At 33.7% G+C, this 15637-nt stretch overlaps 1 protein-coding gene across 2 annotated transcripts in view; it reads left to right on the top strand.

Annotated features, from left to right (window-relative positions):
• The window catches only part of Oseg6 (intraflagellar transport protein Oseg6), a 210573-nt gene that overhangs the window by 108639 nt on the left and 86297 nt on the right, over positions 1-15637 (top strand). For both annotated transcript variants that reach the window (XR_015039212.1, XM_085809920.1), the window contains exons 12-14: positions 2898-3004; positions 5292-5414; positions 10349-10504. Coding sequence is in view for 1 of the 2 variants with exons in the window: in XM_085809920.1 (XP_085666046.1) it covers positions 2898-3004; positions 5292-5414; positions 10349-10504 (386 nt within the window). In the remaining variant the exon portion in view is untranslated. The remainder of the gene's footprint in view (positions 1-2897; positions 3005-5291; positions 5415-10348; positions 10505-15637) is intronic.

Genomic DNA, 15637 nt, shown 5'->3' with positions numbered 1-15637 from the left:
TGCGCACCTGTGTGAAAAACTGTGGCACTGGGAAATGAATCTTGTATGTTTTCTGCGGCAGATAATTCGTTAAAACAGTTCCATTCTGCCTCTACAAATGGGAGCAATAATACGGTTTCAAAACTGTATCCAGTTATTTTTTTTTTTTTTTTTAAATCCAATGTCTTCAGAAATTGAGTGAAGTTTACTTTCTGACCCCACTGAATTACATTCAACAGGCTTTAATATAGCATAACTAATTATTAAAAATTTGAAAGAAAATGCAATTCCTCTGGATAATTGCTTAGTGCTTGGCTCCAATAATGCACCACTAATGGTAGGCTTGAAGACTAGTGTTTCAGGCATCTTATAAAAGGAAAATTCAAACAAATTATGAGGTGCACCTGTCATTCTTTACCAATTAATGTTCATGAACACATTGTTAATGTTTATTATTATCTTCAAAGGCATTATAAAAGGAAAGAAAAATTGAAACAATTCCAACAGCTGCATAATACTGAAGTAAAAAAATTTTTTAAACATGTAAATACTGGCTATCTTTAAAGAAATGTTTATCTAGAATCCTTGAACTATAGAATTCCCTTCTTGAATTTTTTGAAGAAGTAAATGCTTTTAGATTTAAGGTAAAAGGCTCTATTAAAAGTTATAAAATACTGTAAGTAAATGAAGATACAGTTACTTCTTCCACTGTTAAAACAGATTTGAGAAAAATGATTTCTGCACCAATGAGCAATGTAATTGGCAGTTCTTAAAATATTGCTACAAAGTATAAGCATAAAGCTGACACAAATTTCTCTCAAAATTTTTAAAAAAAAAAAATCGCTCAACAAGGGAAACATTTTTTGATTACTATAAGTTTATTTTATGAAGAATGAATATTTATGTTTTTTTTCTTCAGATCTTAACAGATTTTTGCTTTTTTGTACAGTTCATTTTGCTATCTTTCAATGTTCTTAACACAGTCCTACAAAGCAGAATTCCATTAGACATTTTTTTCAGAGTTTGTAAAACAGTTCTCTGTTTTGTCGTCTTATTCTATGTATGATGTGATTTATGGTGAAATAGAAAATCACAAGAAAAATGAAGATTTAGTAATGGGGCTGCAACTGACAAAGTAGTGGAAAAACTTTCAGAGGAAGACAAAAATAAGTTTTATTTCCACATTAGAAGCTTCTTCTGCTGAATATGTGATTATATACAGCAAAAATTTCCTATCAATAATGAAGTGATTTTATGTGATAAAGTTGCCGATGTTTCTGCTCTGGCAAATGCTGAATAGATTTCCAGTTTTACTTCATTTAGTCAAGAAAGGCGATAATATTGATGTTGCAGTTGATGAATTGCAGCTGCAGTTTGCAGTTAGAAAATTTGGATAAAGTTATAAAACCAGCTAGGATTGACACCCAATAGAGTTTAATTGGAAAACTGAAAGGTGCTGGTGGAATTTTAAAATCTACTGAACTTATAAGGTATTTCTCCCACTTCCCTAGCGTGCCTTCGTGGTGTAACGGTAGCACGCTGGGCCGGTATTCCAGAGGTCTGTTGTTTGATTCCCGGCAAAGGCGTTGTTAATTTTTCATTGTTCCTGCTCCAAATTAACCTAATGACTCTACAAGTGGCGCCCGAACTAAAAGGGTTGTGGATGATGATTCTCCGCACCCAGGATTTGGTGACTAGGTCCCTTAAAACCCTAGTCGCCCTTTAAAAAGGGGAGTATATAAGGTATTTCTCCCACTTCCCTAGCATGCCTTTGTGGTGTAATGGTAACACGCTGGGCCGGTATTCCAGAGGTTTGTGGTTTGATTCCGGCGAAGGCGTTGTTAATTTTTCATTGTTCCTGCTCCAAATTAACCTAATGACTCTACAAACTGTCTACAGTAATGTTGCTTATCTGACAATTCCCCATTGTAATGCAGAGTGCTGCTTAGTTTAAAAAATTCTTTGGTTACAGGGCTGGCTATATCAACAGCGTAGTTTGTGCATTTGCACTAGGTGGCATAATTGAACTAAACTAAAAAAGCATACCGTTGTATTGGATGGTACAATTTCTAGGTTTGCACTATTCAGAAGTGTAGGCTTTGTAATGCATTGCCTGTTATATATGCTCCATGAACATCTGCACACAGTTGGAAATAATTGTGCAGTATGAACATCTGTACTGAACTTATGATCAGCAATCAGTTGTTCTCTTCACTAAGGAATTGTGCTTTATCTTACAATACAGTTCTTGTAACTACATATTACTTTCCCATCTATCCCAGAATGGATGTATATGGAGGTGGATCCAAATGCATGGTTGTTATTATATGTTGCACCAAAACTGCAAAATGACCTTAAAATAGTACAACAACCTGCCCTCTGAACTTGGTGAGGCTTTCTCAGATAACATGTCAAGATGATTTGAGACTTCTGTTATTATGTTTCCTGTTGCCATAGACAGTATCTTTTGTCTTTTTGTCCCTTTTCTCTGCTTTTATTTCTGTTACATGCCATTTTATAGTTCACAGTATAGGCATTTATATCCTTTTGTTGTATATTGGGAGCTGTTAGTACTATTTATGTGTTAAACCGTATTGAATGATTGATGATATGTTCTAGTGCTTGCAACTTTGCATTTGCTTTGCAATGTCAAGGGGAAAACTTTCCAGAAAATATTTTGGTTTGTATTCAAATTGTTATAGTACTTTATTTATTTGTATGTGCTTTCATTTGTATAAAATAATTTATTTCGTATCTGCTTATTGTACTGTGGATGGAAAGGAGGAAGTACTCAGCAAACATATTTTTCACTTCAGAAACTTCATTTTGTTTTGGAAATTTGAAAACAAATTATTGCTTTGTATCTGTAAAGTGAAATATTCTTTTCTATGTTAATATTTTCCCATTTTCTTCCTTAGGAGCTGACTTTCTCTATGATAGAGAATATTTAAGCACTGTTAAAAGTTTGAATTTAAATAGTGATTATGCATCTGCATGTATTGAGGGGAAAATTCAGCTTCATACGGTAAATAATTTTCTCATAATTTTCAAAACAAATGCTTTGTAACATATAGCCCATTTTCATGATATTAATAATCCCATTTTCATGACTTTCCTTTACAAAGAAAGCTTCTAGCTATTAAATTGCAACATCATGAAGGAAGCATGTGCCTAACTTGATATTTTCATATGTAGCATTGTAGAATAGGCTGATATAGTAATGCAGTGTAAGTACACAAAACAGGCAGAAGTAATGCCACCTAGAAGCAATGTAAAAGAGGTGAACAGAGAGTGGGGGGTGTTCATATGAAAACTGTTTTTTCATTGTCTGTATTATTTAGAATATGACTGTTATATAATAATCAGATAGAACAGAAACCACCATGTGTCTGAATTTGCTGATTGATTGCTGGAGAAATGTAGCATAACTGTAGACTATTCTAACCTTACTGTAGATTATGGCTGTTAGTATTACTGAAAGTTCAGACACAATCATGCAAATATGAAATCAAAGTTTCAAGGAAAAATGGATGGCGTAGTTGCAGAATCCCACTGACATCAATGCCAGAGAGGATAGGCATTGGTGTCCTGTATGCATGGCCTGTATAGGTTTTATAGCCCGCATCATTTACTCTAGCTCAGAAATTCAGATACGTAGAACAGGAGAAGTGTTCATACATGTGGTTGCCATGTCATCAGCAGTATTACAAGCTGTACAAAGCAGCTATTGCTTCACCTAGTTTTAAAGTAGAGCAGAACTCTGTATTGCTATAATGGTGTACTGAATGACCTAAATTAATTCATTCTGTAATATGATTATTTTAGATGAATCCCACCTTTGCATGCAACACCGCAATGGTTGTATGTTACAACGTGGTTTCTGTTGTTGGTGTCATACATTTTACATTAGAGCAACAGACCATCTAAAATGATTGCATGTGTTCATAGGGGTTCATCTATTGTGACCGTTTAGCATGCACTGCAGGAGATATGCTAGATTCCCCTGCGTTTGTCTCATATCGTCACACCGTAAATGAACCTCGTACCGACAGCACAATATGCAACCACATGTGACATTTAGTGTCATATGGATTATATGTAATTTTCCTCAACTGGCAGGACAGGAATAAGTATGATGGAAACCAGAAACTCACTGTTAGTATCCAGATATTATTCAAAAGAAGTGATATTTTGTCCCACACAAGCCAACACTGTTATTCTGGGGGCTCCCGGGCAGCCACATATATGCCATTTAAACTGGCATTTAATAATGAAAGTTAATGAATTTTTCATTTTAATTTGTATTTACATTTTTCATTACAATACATGGTGTAATACTGATACAGAGTACGGTGTGTTAATGTGATGATGTAGCAGGTATACACTAGTTATTAAACTAAAGTTACATAATTATCAAGCCTGTGGCAGTAAGGGGCTACAGTATGTATAGTTCCACATATATGCTGCATGTAGCCCTGTTTGTTAGTAATCCTTGATTAATGAGACCATATTAAGTTTAATCAACTGTACTGCTATTTAGTGATTAATATTTCTATTTACAGCCCAAGCTATAGCATCAGTTACTAGCATTCTTTTACTGTAGAAATTTTGTGCATTCACTAAATAGGCCTACCTGACTGTAGAACAGCTCATATTAGGAATGTAACACATATTCAGAATTTTATGTGCATTGAGGCAACATTTAGGCATTCCTTTTAGTAACTTTATTTTTGTGATTCAAAAAGGATCCTGCTGTTAGATTACTCGATTATGACAAAGCCTGCAAGGGCTGTCTGCCTGAGGGAAGGGATGCCTTTGTGGAGGACTTTCCAACCATGCAGCCAGCGTGTGCACCTGCAATTTAGTTGTCTTAATAACTCAGACACTGATGAGGCTCTTGATATGATTTGCAGTTATGTTTGATATGACTGGCAGTCTCGTGATTTGGATGATTTTTACTTTCATTTTGTTTGTTTTAATTAAAAGAGCCCTAGGTCTGATTCTAGATATTTGTTTTGAAGACCTGCATTTATGGCAGTTGTTACTCCTTATGATAGTAATGAGATTCTACTCCTTTTTTGCTCTGAAACTGTCTAAATTTTGTCACACCATCCATATTATTACAAAGTATATGTAAAGCACTATGATTTTGTTATCATTTAGTCTTTCATGGTGTTTCATTTTTAACAGGTGGCTCTTTATTTAAGACTAAAAATATTGTGTTTTTCATTTTTAACTTGATTTGAAATATTTTAGGTAAAAAATGGTTTATATTTTTGGCTCATTTATTTTTATATTTGTTTATTCCTTAGATTGATGAACCCAACATACCTTGTATGGAAAGGGAATCAAGAATCTTCCCTGATGCTGATCAAAAAAATACTATTATTACATGCCATGCTCTGACAAATGATTTTCTTATATTTGGAACTGATGTTAGTATCAAAAGTATTTTATTCGCCCAAACTTTGTTACACTGATGGAAAATGAAATGTAGGCAAAGCATTTGTTTAGGTAATATGTTTATTTGATTAATGTTTCAAGGTCACAGGTTAAAATGTGCATAAGAAGAACAGTTTTAAATGTGAAATTTTGGTGCATTAATAATTGCTCTAGTCACCATAACGCGGAATGCAAGCACGCAGACATGCATGTCTTATATGGGTGCCATATGTCATTTGATATGATGAAGTTCTATGCCTTTGCAATTGGTCAGTCAAAATCAGCAACAGTCTGTGCTAATTGGGGATGATGGTTGAATTTTTCATCCTATATGTGCTCAATGAAAGAAAAATCAGGTGCTTACAGGCCAAACAATATGTCAATACTCTGTAGAGCATGTTGGGTGATAGCATCTGTATGGAGACTATCATGCCACAAAATGCCCCTTGGAATGCTGTTCAAGAATGGCTGTACAACTGCTGCTGTCACCAGTCTGATGTGTAAATTTGCTTCCAAGGTGTGTGGGATAATGATGTGAGTGCTCCTGTTGTCATAGGAAATTCCTTCCGAGACCATGACTTCTGGTGTAGGTCCAAAATATGTAGGCCACAGACAATTTGGTTCCAAACCTGGCCTCATTCTAACAAAATACAAAATCACTGGCACAAAGATAAAAGCGGCTTTCATCTGAGAACATAAAAGATCTCCACTCCAACTTCCAGTGAGCTCTAGCTTGCCATCACTGAAGTCACAGATGACAATGATTTGGAGTTAGTGGTATGGCCATTAGAGAGCATCTGGTTCAAAGCTGTTCATCAACTAATCAATTTGTTACAGTTTGCTGTGTCACTCTGGTGCCAATAAAAACTTGAGTGTCTGCTGTAGATGCAGTGTGATGTATCAAGATAGGCAGTAAATAACTTCAGTCTTCCCTTTGTGGGGTGGCGCATGTGCGACCAGACCCCCCAGCTTTTTTGAGATAGTACCTTCCCATAACCACTACTATCAATATAGTGGATGCATCTGTGCAAAGTCTTTGTACAGTATCAGGAAAAGAAAATCCACCTTCTCGTAGCGTTATTAACCACTCATTGAAACTCGGGAAGCTGCTGATACTGCCTTCTTCATCTCTTTAAAGGTATTCTTGACTCAAATCCCACTCACAAAGCTTAATCTGAAGAAAGATAAAGTACCCAAAGTTTCTATCGCATATTTAACACATGTGATTTGCATTTTCATAGTGGTGCTTCTAGTGCTACATTTAATCGTCTAATGCAAAATTTGAATAGACGTCTTTCAAATGTCCAAACATGCCTCCCAAATTTTATTTATCTAGGACTCCTTAATGTTGGGATTTCATTTTCCATCAGTGTATATGATTTCTGATTACTGCTATGTAGATGCCACATATTTTTAATGATATTCAGCTTACAGTGTAATAGACATTTTTAAGCATGTAGTAATCGAATGACATGTAATAATCAGATTGTATGATTGTCTAAGTAATATATAAAAATCTTCATGTCGCGCTGTTAGATTTCACTCTAAAAAATTCATATATTTAGCTTGTTAGTGCTTTAACAGTAAAATGGTTAATATTTGAAAGTGTGACAATAAAATCTTTGTTTTGTGGTAAATATGCAATAAATAGCAAATTTGTGTAGAATTGTAAGATTTCGGTTTTTATTTCAGATATATTTTTCCTAAGTAAACACATTCTTTACTTTTATGTATTCTTGCTTTCAGAAAGTTTGTGGTAAAGTGATGAGTATGTGTGTACCTAGCAGTATTTGAATTTGACTATCAAGAAGTGTTAAGAGTAATGTCTGTAAAAAATGTATATGGTAGTGTAGTTCCTACTGCACTGCAAACAGAGTGAAAGCCCCTTTGGGCTCATTGGCACAGTCTCATATAGCGAGAAATAAAAAAATCTGAATTCTGTTAATCAGAAACATATTCCTTTTATGTTATAAGCACCATTTCTGGCAAATTTCTCACTGCCCGTTCTTCTCAAGATGGTGCTGTTTGAGCTATCCAAAATGATATTACAGTCGGTTTATAATATAACAAAAATATCCTTCCAAGAAGACCAAGAACTTTGCAGCAAGTATGTGTATTCCACCTAATGTTTCATAGAAGTTCACTATTTAATGTTTTTTTCTGTCCATTTCAAACAGAACTGAACTACAAGATTTTCTGCAAAATGTTTGAAAATACAAGTTTTTAAAATAGTGGCATTGTCAAGTTTGAAAAGATTTCTTATTGGCTTCTTTTGGATAAGGAAAACTGAGATGAAAATTTCTTGTTTTGGAATGGATTATGGAAAGCGTGTGAGGGCTATTTGCATAAGGCAAGAGACCCCATCATAGAGGACTTTCTTAGACGAACTAGCTTTATTCACATTACACGTAGGGAAAACTGCAAAACTCCCATTTGCCAGAGTTTGAACTCATGTCAAATTATGTGTATTGAGAGGTCTTACAGCTCAACTGCTGATAGGCTGGAAGCATTTTCTAAATCACTGGAAGAACTGCTGATTAAGGAAGGAAACAGTATGATTGTTTCTTGGTAACATTTTAGATGTCTCTTAAAAACAAGAGTATCAGTTTATTTGGAAAAAATTAGTGAATATTTTGTAAATATGCAAGCTTTAAATCATACTACGAAAATATTTAACTGCAGTGTGTAATTTGAAGAAGCCTCACTGTGAGAAACGTTGCATTAGTAAAATTCTATTCGTACTGAATGTTGCTTTCAATGTTTTAATATATTGGGATTTAATGCAAAATTTCGGGTAGCCTTGCATTTCACCATATATTGTAAGAATTAAAATTGAAAACGGCATGGATTATGGAAACTGTAACTGAATACAAGTTGAAAATAAGATTTTATATCTTGTAGTATATCTAAGAATTCTAAAATCACCAATTGTTGAGGAAGGTTGAAAAAGAAACTACAGTGTACTCTTGGTTATCTGGGCTAATCCTAGGAAAGGTCATGGATAGTCCAAGCTACCAATTTTCATTAATATTGTATGCATTTATTTCTTTAAAAAATCAGTAATTACTTTGAGAACGTTTAAGTATGTCAAGGTTCACTGCATATTTTTCGAAATGTTATTATTTTATTTGAATCTCCTTTTGTCAGCAAAGTCCAGTAGTATTTCAGTAGAAGTCATTGCTGTCTTGGAACTGATACAATGAATTATCAGGATCTTTTTTGCATGTATTTTCAGTATTACACACTGTATGTTCTGTTCTTGTGACATTTGAAATGATATCCACATCACTCAAGCACCAAAAGTCCAAGTTGAGCATTCCTCAATTTTTCATTCCTCAACTGAATCATTCCTCAATTTTTCCCGATCAGCATTTTTAAACAATTTTACATTTTAAATTTTATGGCATACAACTGAAGTTGATTTAAAAAATAAGAACAAAATATGTTATAGTAGTAAATTCAGTTGTTACCTCACCTTTTTTATAATTAGATAAATCTCCAATTTCTACATTAAGAAAAATCTTTTATTATGCTTTAAATATGCACATGTGTTTTTTACACATTCTTATGTATAGTGTTGAGTCTGCATGGGTGACCACGATATACATGGAAATTTGCAAACTGTATAATCCACACCTGAATATTCGAGAGTCCATTGTAAATACACACATCTGTGCTCAAAGAGCTTTTGTTGAACGAAACTTTTAGCCATATTGCATGTAAAGATACTATACTAGCAGTTGCAGCAAAATAAAAATATGCACCTAAAGCAAGTAAATGTCAGAACTGCATTCCTTAATTATTTTGTATTTCTTAAGTATGTACATTAACAAATATATTTTACTTCTCATTTTAATCTGTGGTGCTTGACATAAAATTTCCATAAACCTCTGGACTGAGTGAGTACGTGACAAAATGAGGCATTAAAAAAGAATCAACATATAACTAATTCTTAGTAAACCTTAAATGCCACTAATCTTTAAAATAGATGAGGCTGTTATAAGTGTAAAATTTAAATGACCTAAGTATAAATTTTTTTAACTTTATACTAATTACCTGATCAATTTTTCAAAGTTGATTTTATTCTCAATTTTTTTGTTACGTTAAGTATTAAATTATGTTTAATAACAATGTATCCTACTTACAAATTTATTTTATTCTTAGAATGGTATTACAGAAGTGAAGTTCAGGTACTGGTAATTGCTTTATTTATTCAATTTCCTTTTCTGATAGATCCTTAATATTTTTCATTAATGGTCCTTAAAATTACTTAATTTCAGTGGGCAGAAATGTAAACTGTAAAAGTCATCAAGTGTGATGTAATGAATTAAATGCAAAGAGATTATGGGCTTTGGCCTGACAATCCACTCATACATAGTTTGTTCTATAATACACTTAGAATCAAAGAGTGTGGAGTTTTTTGTTGTATTGTGAGGATTTCTATTGATTCATTTATACATTATGACTTAGATGCATTATTTATGCATGGGCAATTCAACTACGTAATGTATTCTTTTTTGCTTATCCTGGTATTGAAATGTCTTAGTCAGTTGTACTTAAATTGCAAAGAAAATAAGCTTATATTCTTTTAGCTCTTATTAGTACTTAGTACCATCAAGTAAAGCACTAGTATTCTTGGTAATTTAGGTTGCATAAGCTGTTTCTAGAGAATGCTATAAAATAAGCTGGCATTATTTTTTCTCAAAATAAAAATATATTGATTATTAATATATCGATATACATGGATTATTTGCAAACTGTATAATAATTTGTAACTGTATAAATTATTATCAGTGTTCAAATATTTTTAAACTGAACCAATTTATGAGTTTCATAAAATGGTCACTTGTTTGGATGCATATAAAATACATAACAGAAAAAATATGTTTCATATAAGCTTAAGCATTAATGTGTTCTACTCTTTTAGACTGGATTGATTCAACTTTTTTCATTGATGGAATGGGAATTCTCAATGTCTGTTAACCACCCAATGAATACTGCTATCAAATTTTTGTGTGCAGACCTTCCAGGAACTCGCATGCTTGTAATAGATGCTAAAGGATCTGCTCACATTTATAATCCAGTAAATATTAAGAACAGTTTTATAATTCTATTTTTGCTCCTTTTTTAAGTATATTTACTGTATAAATTTTAAAATGATTACCAAAAAACATATTAGGAATCAGTCATAATGAATTTAATTATTATCTTTATGCTTATATGATATTTTATTCACAATACACAAATTATTTAATTATTATTATTTGTAGTTTTAGTTATTAAGTTGTGTGTATATATTTTCTGTACAGACTGTTAAAACTCTTAGTCATAAACAATGGAAAATGAAGAGTGCTGAATGTTAAGAACTTTATTTTCTATTATTGTATTTCAAGAATTGGAACATTAACCATGAAGAGTAACTGAATTTCAATAATTGCCATCTATTGTTGCTGCTGAATTTCAGTAACTGCAACACCATTTTAACTGCTTCAGATTAAATTTGCTTTGTATTTTTTAAACATGTTCCATTTTCTTATTAATGCTTAATATAAGTTATTCTTACATTACAGTTCTGGCAGGAAAGTCACATTAATCATTTTTAACCAAAGGGTTGCTGTGTGCTGAAATGTTAAACGGATCACTTTTAATGAAATAATTTATTTCTATTCATATGAAATATATTTTCATTTATACCATGCAGGTATTTGCTTTCATAAAATATCTAATAACCATACAGAATTGAGAAAACAAAATATGCACAAAAAATATGTGAATATCGCCAAACGTATTACTAGAGTACTAAAATTTCCCTATTTAACCCTCTGAGCGGCCCATATTTTTGGATCTATCATGAAGGCCTGTATTTAAAGAGCCTTTATTAGCTAAATATGTATATTTGCTTATTTTAGTCTCTATTTTCATAAACTTACATTCATCAAGATGGCATTTATATTATTATTGAAAGTAAAAAAGCAAAATATCTTAAATTATAAATTAATATATAACAAGTGACAAAAAATCTCATGACCGGATAAAGCCGTTCATGGCACTCAGAAGGTTAAACCACATTTTGTTCAAAATTGTACATATTCTGGCCCAGAACCTCAAAATGAATTTGTGGAGGGCTTTGGCAACCATGTAAGAGACCAGGTAGTGACAAAGATTAAATTCTCCCATTATTTCTCAGTCTTAGCTCAGAAAACAACAGATATTGCAGTTGTAAGGCAGTTTTCTATCTGTGCCAGGTAGTTTGGTGAAACTGAACGTTGCAGTGATGAAAATTTTTCTTGTCTCCCCCCTCCCGCCATCCACAGGAGAAAATATAATTGCTGTTATCCTGGATACCCTGAAAAGTATGAGAATAAACTTGGATTATCTAGTTATTATAGGACAAGCCTTTAATAAGGTAAGAAATATGAGTGGCTGCTGTAAAAGTGTACAAGCCTGTATTTCTTAGCAATATTCACTTCTATCATGTATACAATGTAGCACCTGCAGTTTGAATCTCTCTGTCTCCAATGCTGGCTCTGAGAAAGTAATTCAGATTTGTGTTGGCACTATCACTGCAGTATATAGTTTTCTTAATATACCCTAAAGACAAGGCATCGTAGCAGCAACAATTGATACAACATTGCCTGGTTCAAATAGGAAATGTTTGAAGCAGATGAATCCAGTTGAGAGGCATGATACATTCATTGTGTTTCTGGATCTTCTTATACCAATGGTATTATTTAGTTTCTACCATTGGTAAAACTTTGAATAATATAACTCAGTGGAAAGAAAGGGAAACTGCTTTTATGGCTAGTCGCTGTTAGGTGCTATTAAAATTTCTGAGTTTATTGTTGACTTACATGTTCTGGTCAGGACATTTTAATTTAGTCTCTCTTTGAGTAATTTTTTGCAGAAAGAAGATACAGATTTAGCCTTAGCAATGTAATTTTTTTAACAAGTTATGGCTTTTCTGAGTAAGATGAGAACTAATGATGTGGAAGCATTCAGGTATGTGTTTATAGCAGCACAAAAGCTTTATGGTGATCTGAATGTTGAAATCGTCATACCTACAAAAGACAGAGTCTGTAGTGCAGCGTAAAGCCCCACCAATGCAGAATGCTACTTTTGAATTGCTCTCTTTTTGCTATTCCTTGATTATTTTGTAAAGGAATTCAATGAATGCCTGCTCAAATACAAAACGTATCTAGAAAGTTTTATGTGCCCTTCTACCAGATTATACCAACTCTCTGTTGAACTCTCAGCAACACAAACAGATGAAAATTTATTAACAAAATACCAGGATGATGTCAGTTGCTGTAAACTTGTAGCACTGGGGGAGTTTCAACTGCAGTGCAGTTAAGTAGCCAGTTTAGAGAAATCACCAAAATTTCCTGCGAAAGCTCTGCATGTGTGTAAAGCCGAAAAATTTCCAACAATAAGAAAATTTCTAAAAAATCTTAGTAATCCTTCTTATATCTACTGCCTTGAATGAAAGTATTTTTATTGAAAGGAAATGAAATTATTGTTTAATGAAAAATTAAAGAATTTAGAATTTTCAGTTATTGAAATCCTACTTGAGAAACAGAATAATCTAAGGTTGAGTAAGTGCACTTGCTAAGTTATACAAGGTGCCCGCTAAAGTCCGGTAACACTTGTTTAACTGCCAAATGGCTGCAGCTATAGTCATATAAGTGGTGTCTAGGTATACTAAAGTGGCTATGCGCTAGTAGATGAGATAGCATACAATGCCACTGGTGAAAAATGCTAGTGATAGCTTCCCTATCTCGTAAACAATAAGAGATAGGAAGAAAAAGTGAATTACAAAGTTGTAGAGCATTGTCGATTTAATACAAAAAGACAGTTAGTGGACATGAATATTAAGAGCATAATGCTGAAAATGCACATTTGTTTGTTTGTGATTTCCTACACTGTAATGTGACAAAATGATCTTAGAAGGAAAAAAAAATCTAGTTATCACAGGCTACCTTTATTTCTGATATTCAAACTTCTCCGTCAGCTTAAATGCACATCTGAACCCTTGTTAGAACTTCATGTTTCATGCATTGTAGCGTACTGGGTGACACGTTTGCACAAGCATCTCTAAATACGTCATTGAAGGTCCTGCAAGGTTTGTGGAGGGGTCACATACACCTGCAAACAGGTATATCCCCACAGGGAAAAGTCCTAAGGAGTCAGTCAGGTGAACGTGGAAGCCACTCTTCAAAACCACTGTACCCGATTATTCATTCTTTAAATTCCTCCATTGTGTACTACTTCACTTGTGACGTCTTGTGCGCATACAAGCCATCATGTTGCAATCATCCATTCTGGAGTTGAAGCAACAGCAGGTTCACAAAAAAAATCGGGTATTACGTTTTGCAGAAGTTCAAAATATCGTGCGACAATTAACATACCCTGGTAAAATTTTGGAATGATTAGCCTGTTACAAATTCTTCACCAAACATTAAACGAAAACCGTATTTGACGTCAAACATCAGCAGAGTATGATGGATTTTCCAGTGCCCAGTAATGAGTGTTCTGCTTATTATACATTTCATTCTGCGAAATGCATGCCTCATCTATCCACACTATATCTGCCAGGAATGTTGGCTGTACCTCTGTCTGGTTCATGATAAAATTGCACCAACAAACATCTCTCAGCATTCCCATCCAGCAATGCCTGATTAGGTGTTGGCCTGTATGGATGAACACCTAATTAATTTAGGATTTTTCAAACACGACTTTTTGGGATGCTACAAATTTCACTTATCTCACTTGTGCTGCTGTTTGAATATGTGAGAGCATATGGTAGACATCTTCCAGTTGTACTTTCTGCCCTATCTTAGCAGGCGTGTTGTATTGAAGTCAGCTACTAACGTAGCCTGTCTCCCTTAAATGTTTCACAGCCTTTAAGATTGTTTTGTATGAAGAATGAAGGTGTACAGGAAAAGTTGCCAATACAATCATGCTGCTGATCGTGCCTTGCACCAACATTCACCATAAAGTAAAACCATCTCACAATAATCATTTTTTGAAAATCGCTCCATGACCGTGAGCTTCAACATAGAACCCCAACAAGATATTTCTTTTATAGCTATCTCAGGTGAACATGTGTGACGTTTCATACATTCTTTGCATAATGCACAAATTTGCACACCAAGCTGAAGTTGCATTAAGTTGCTGCATTGTGCGACACAATTTTGCTTGATCTGCCTATTGTCTACTCTCGATACAAGGATGCACCCCATGGGGTTTGAGCCACAATCCTCTCTATTTTGAATTACAAGTGATAATGTGGACTCATTTTTCATCCAAAAGTTAATCTTTTCTCCTTTCAAGTTTGTGATGTTTCAGCATTCTATTCTTAACATTCATGTCCACAAGATGTCTTTTTTACTAAATTGATGATGCTCTACAACTTTTGAACTCACTTTTTCTGCCTATCTCGTATCATTTTCGAGATATGGATGCTAACTCCACAGTTTTCCACCAGCTGATGCTGTAAGCTATCTCATCTAGTAGCTCATAGCCACGTTACTATACCTAGACACCACTTTTATGATTATAGCTGCAACCATTTGGCAGTTAAATGGGTGGTACCAGACTTTAGTGTGTACCTTGTATATCCATCGTGATATTTCCAATGATGCCGAAGATACTTTTGGATATTAGTTTGTATTAAAATCTTTTAGATTGGTATTAAAATCTTTTGCATTATAATGTAAATTTTCTTTATATTAATTTCTGTAAAAAAAATACTTTTAACTTTTATACCTTCTTTTTGGAAGAAAATTAATATTTGAAATCCTGTCCTCCACATAAACATTCATTTCACCTTGAGAAGAAGCAATGAAATTTAAAACTAACTTTGAGATATGAGCTGAAGTAAGCGAGACCCCTGCACCCATGGAAAATTTCTCACTATGCACCTGCTGCTGGCCATTAAAATTACTACAGCAAAAAGGAGAGCAAATAGAATCTGATTTGTTGTACATACACAATATCATGGGAGGTGACATCATTAAATTTGCAGATGGTTTTGGGGCAATATTGATTGGCTGTAACACTGATTGGATATCGAGTCACATTGAGTTTGGATGACAGAGGCAAGTACTTTTTTGTTTTGCTGCTGTTATTTACAGTATGTAATTATAAGACAAAATTGTCAATTTGAAGTTCTTTTGAAGTGTCATTGCTGCACAACATGAAAACCTCTTAAAAATTG

The sequence above is a fragment of the Stegodyphus dumicola genome, chromosome X2, assembly GCF_044657685.1.
Source record: "Stegodyphus dumicola isolate Sdum_Otavi_A_Nest chromosome X2, ASM4465768v1".
In the NCBI taxonomy this organism is placed as follows: domain Eukaryota; kingdom Metazoa; phylum Arthropoda; class Arachnida; order Araneae; family Eresidae; genus Stegodyphus; species Stegodyphus dumicola.
The sequence above is the reverse complement of the archived record's forward strand: the minus strand, read 5'-3'. Positions and strand labels throughout refer to the sequence as shown.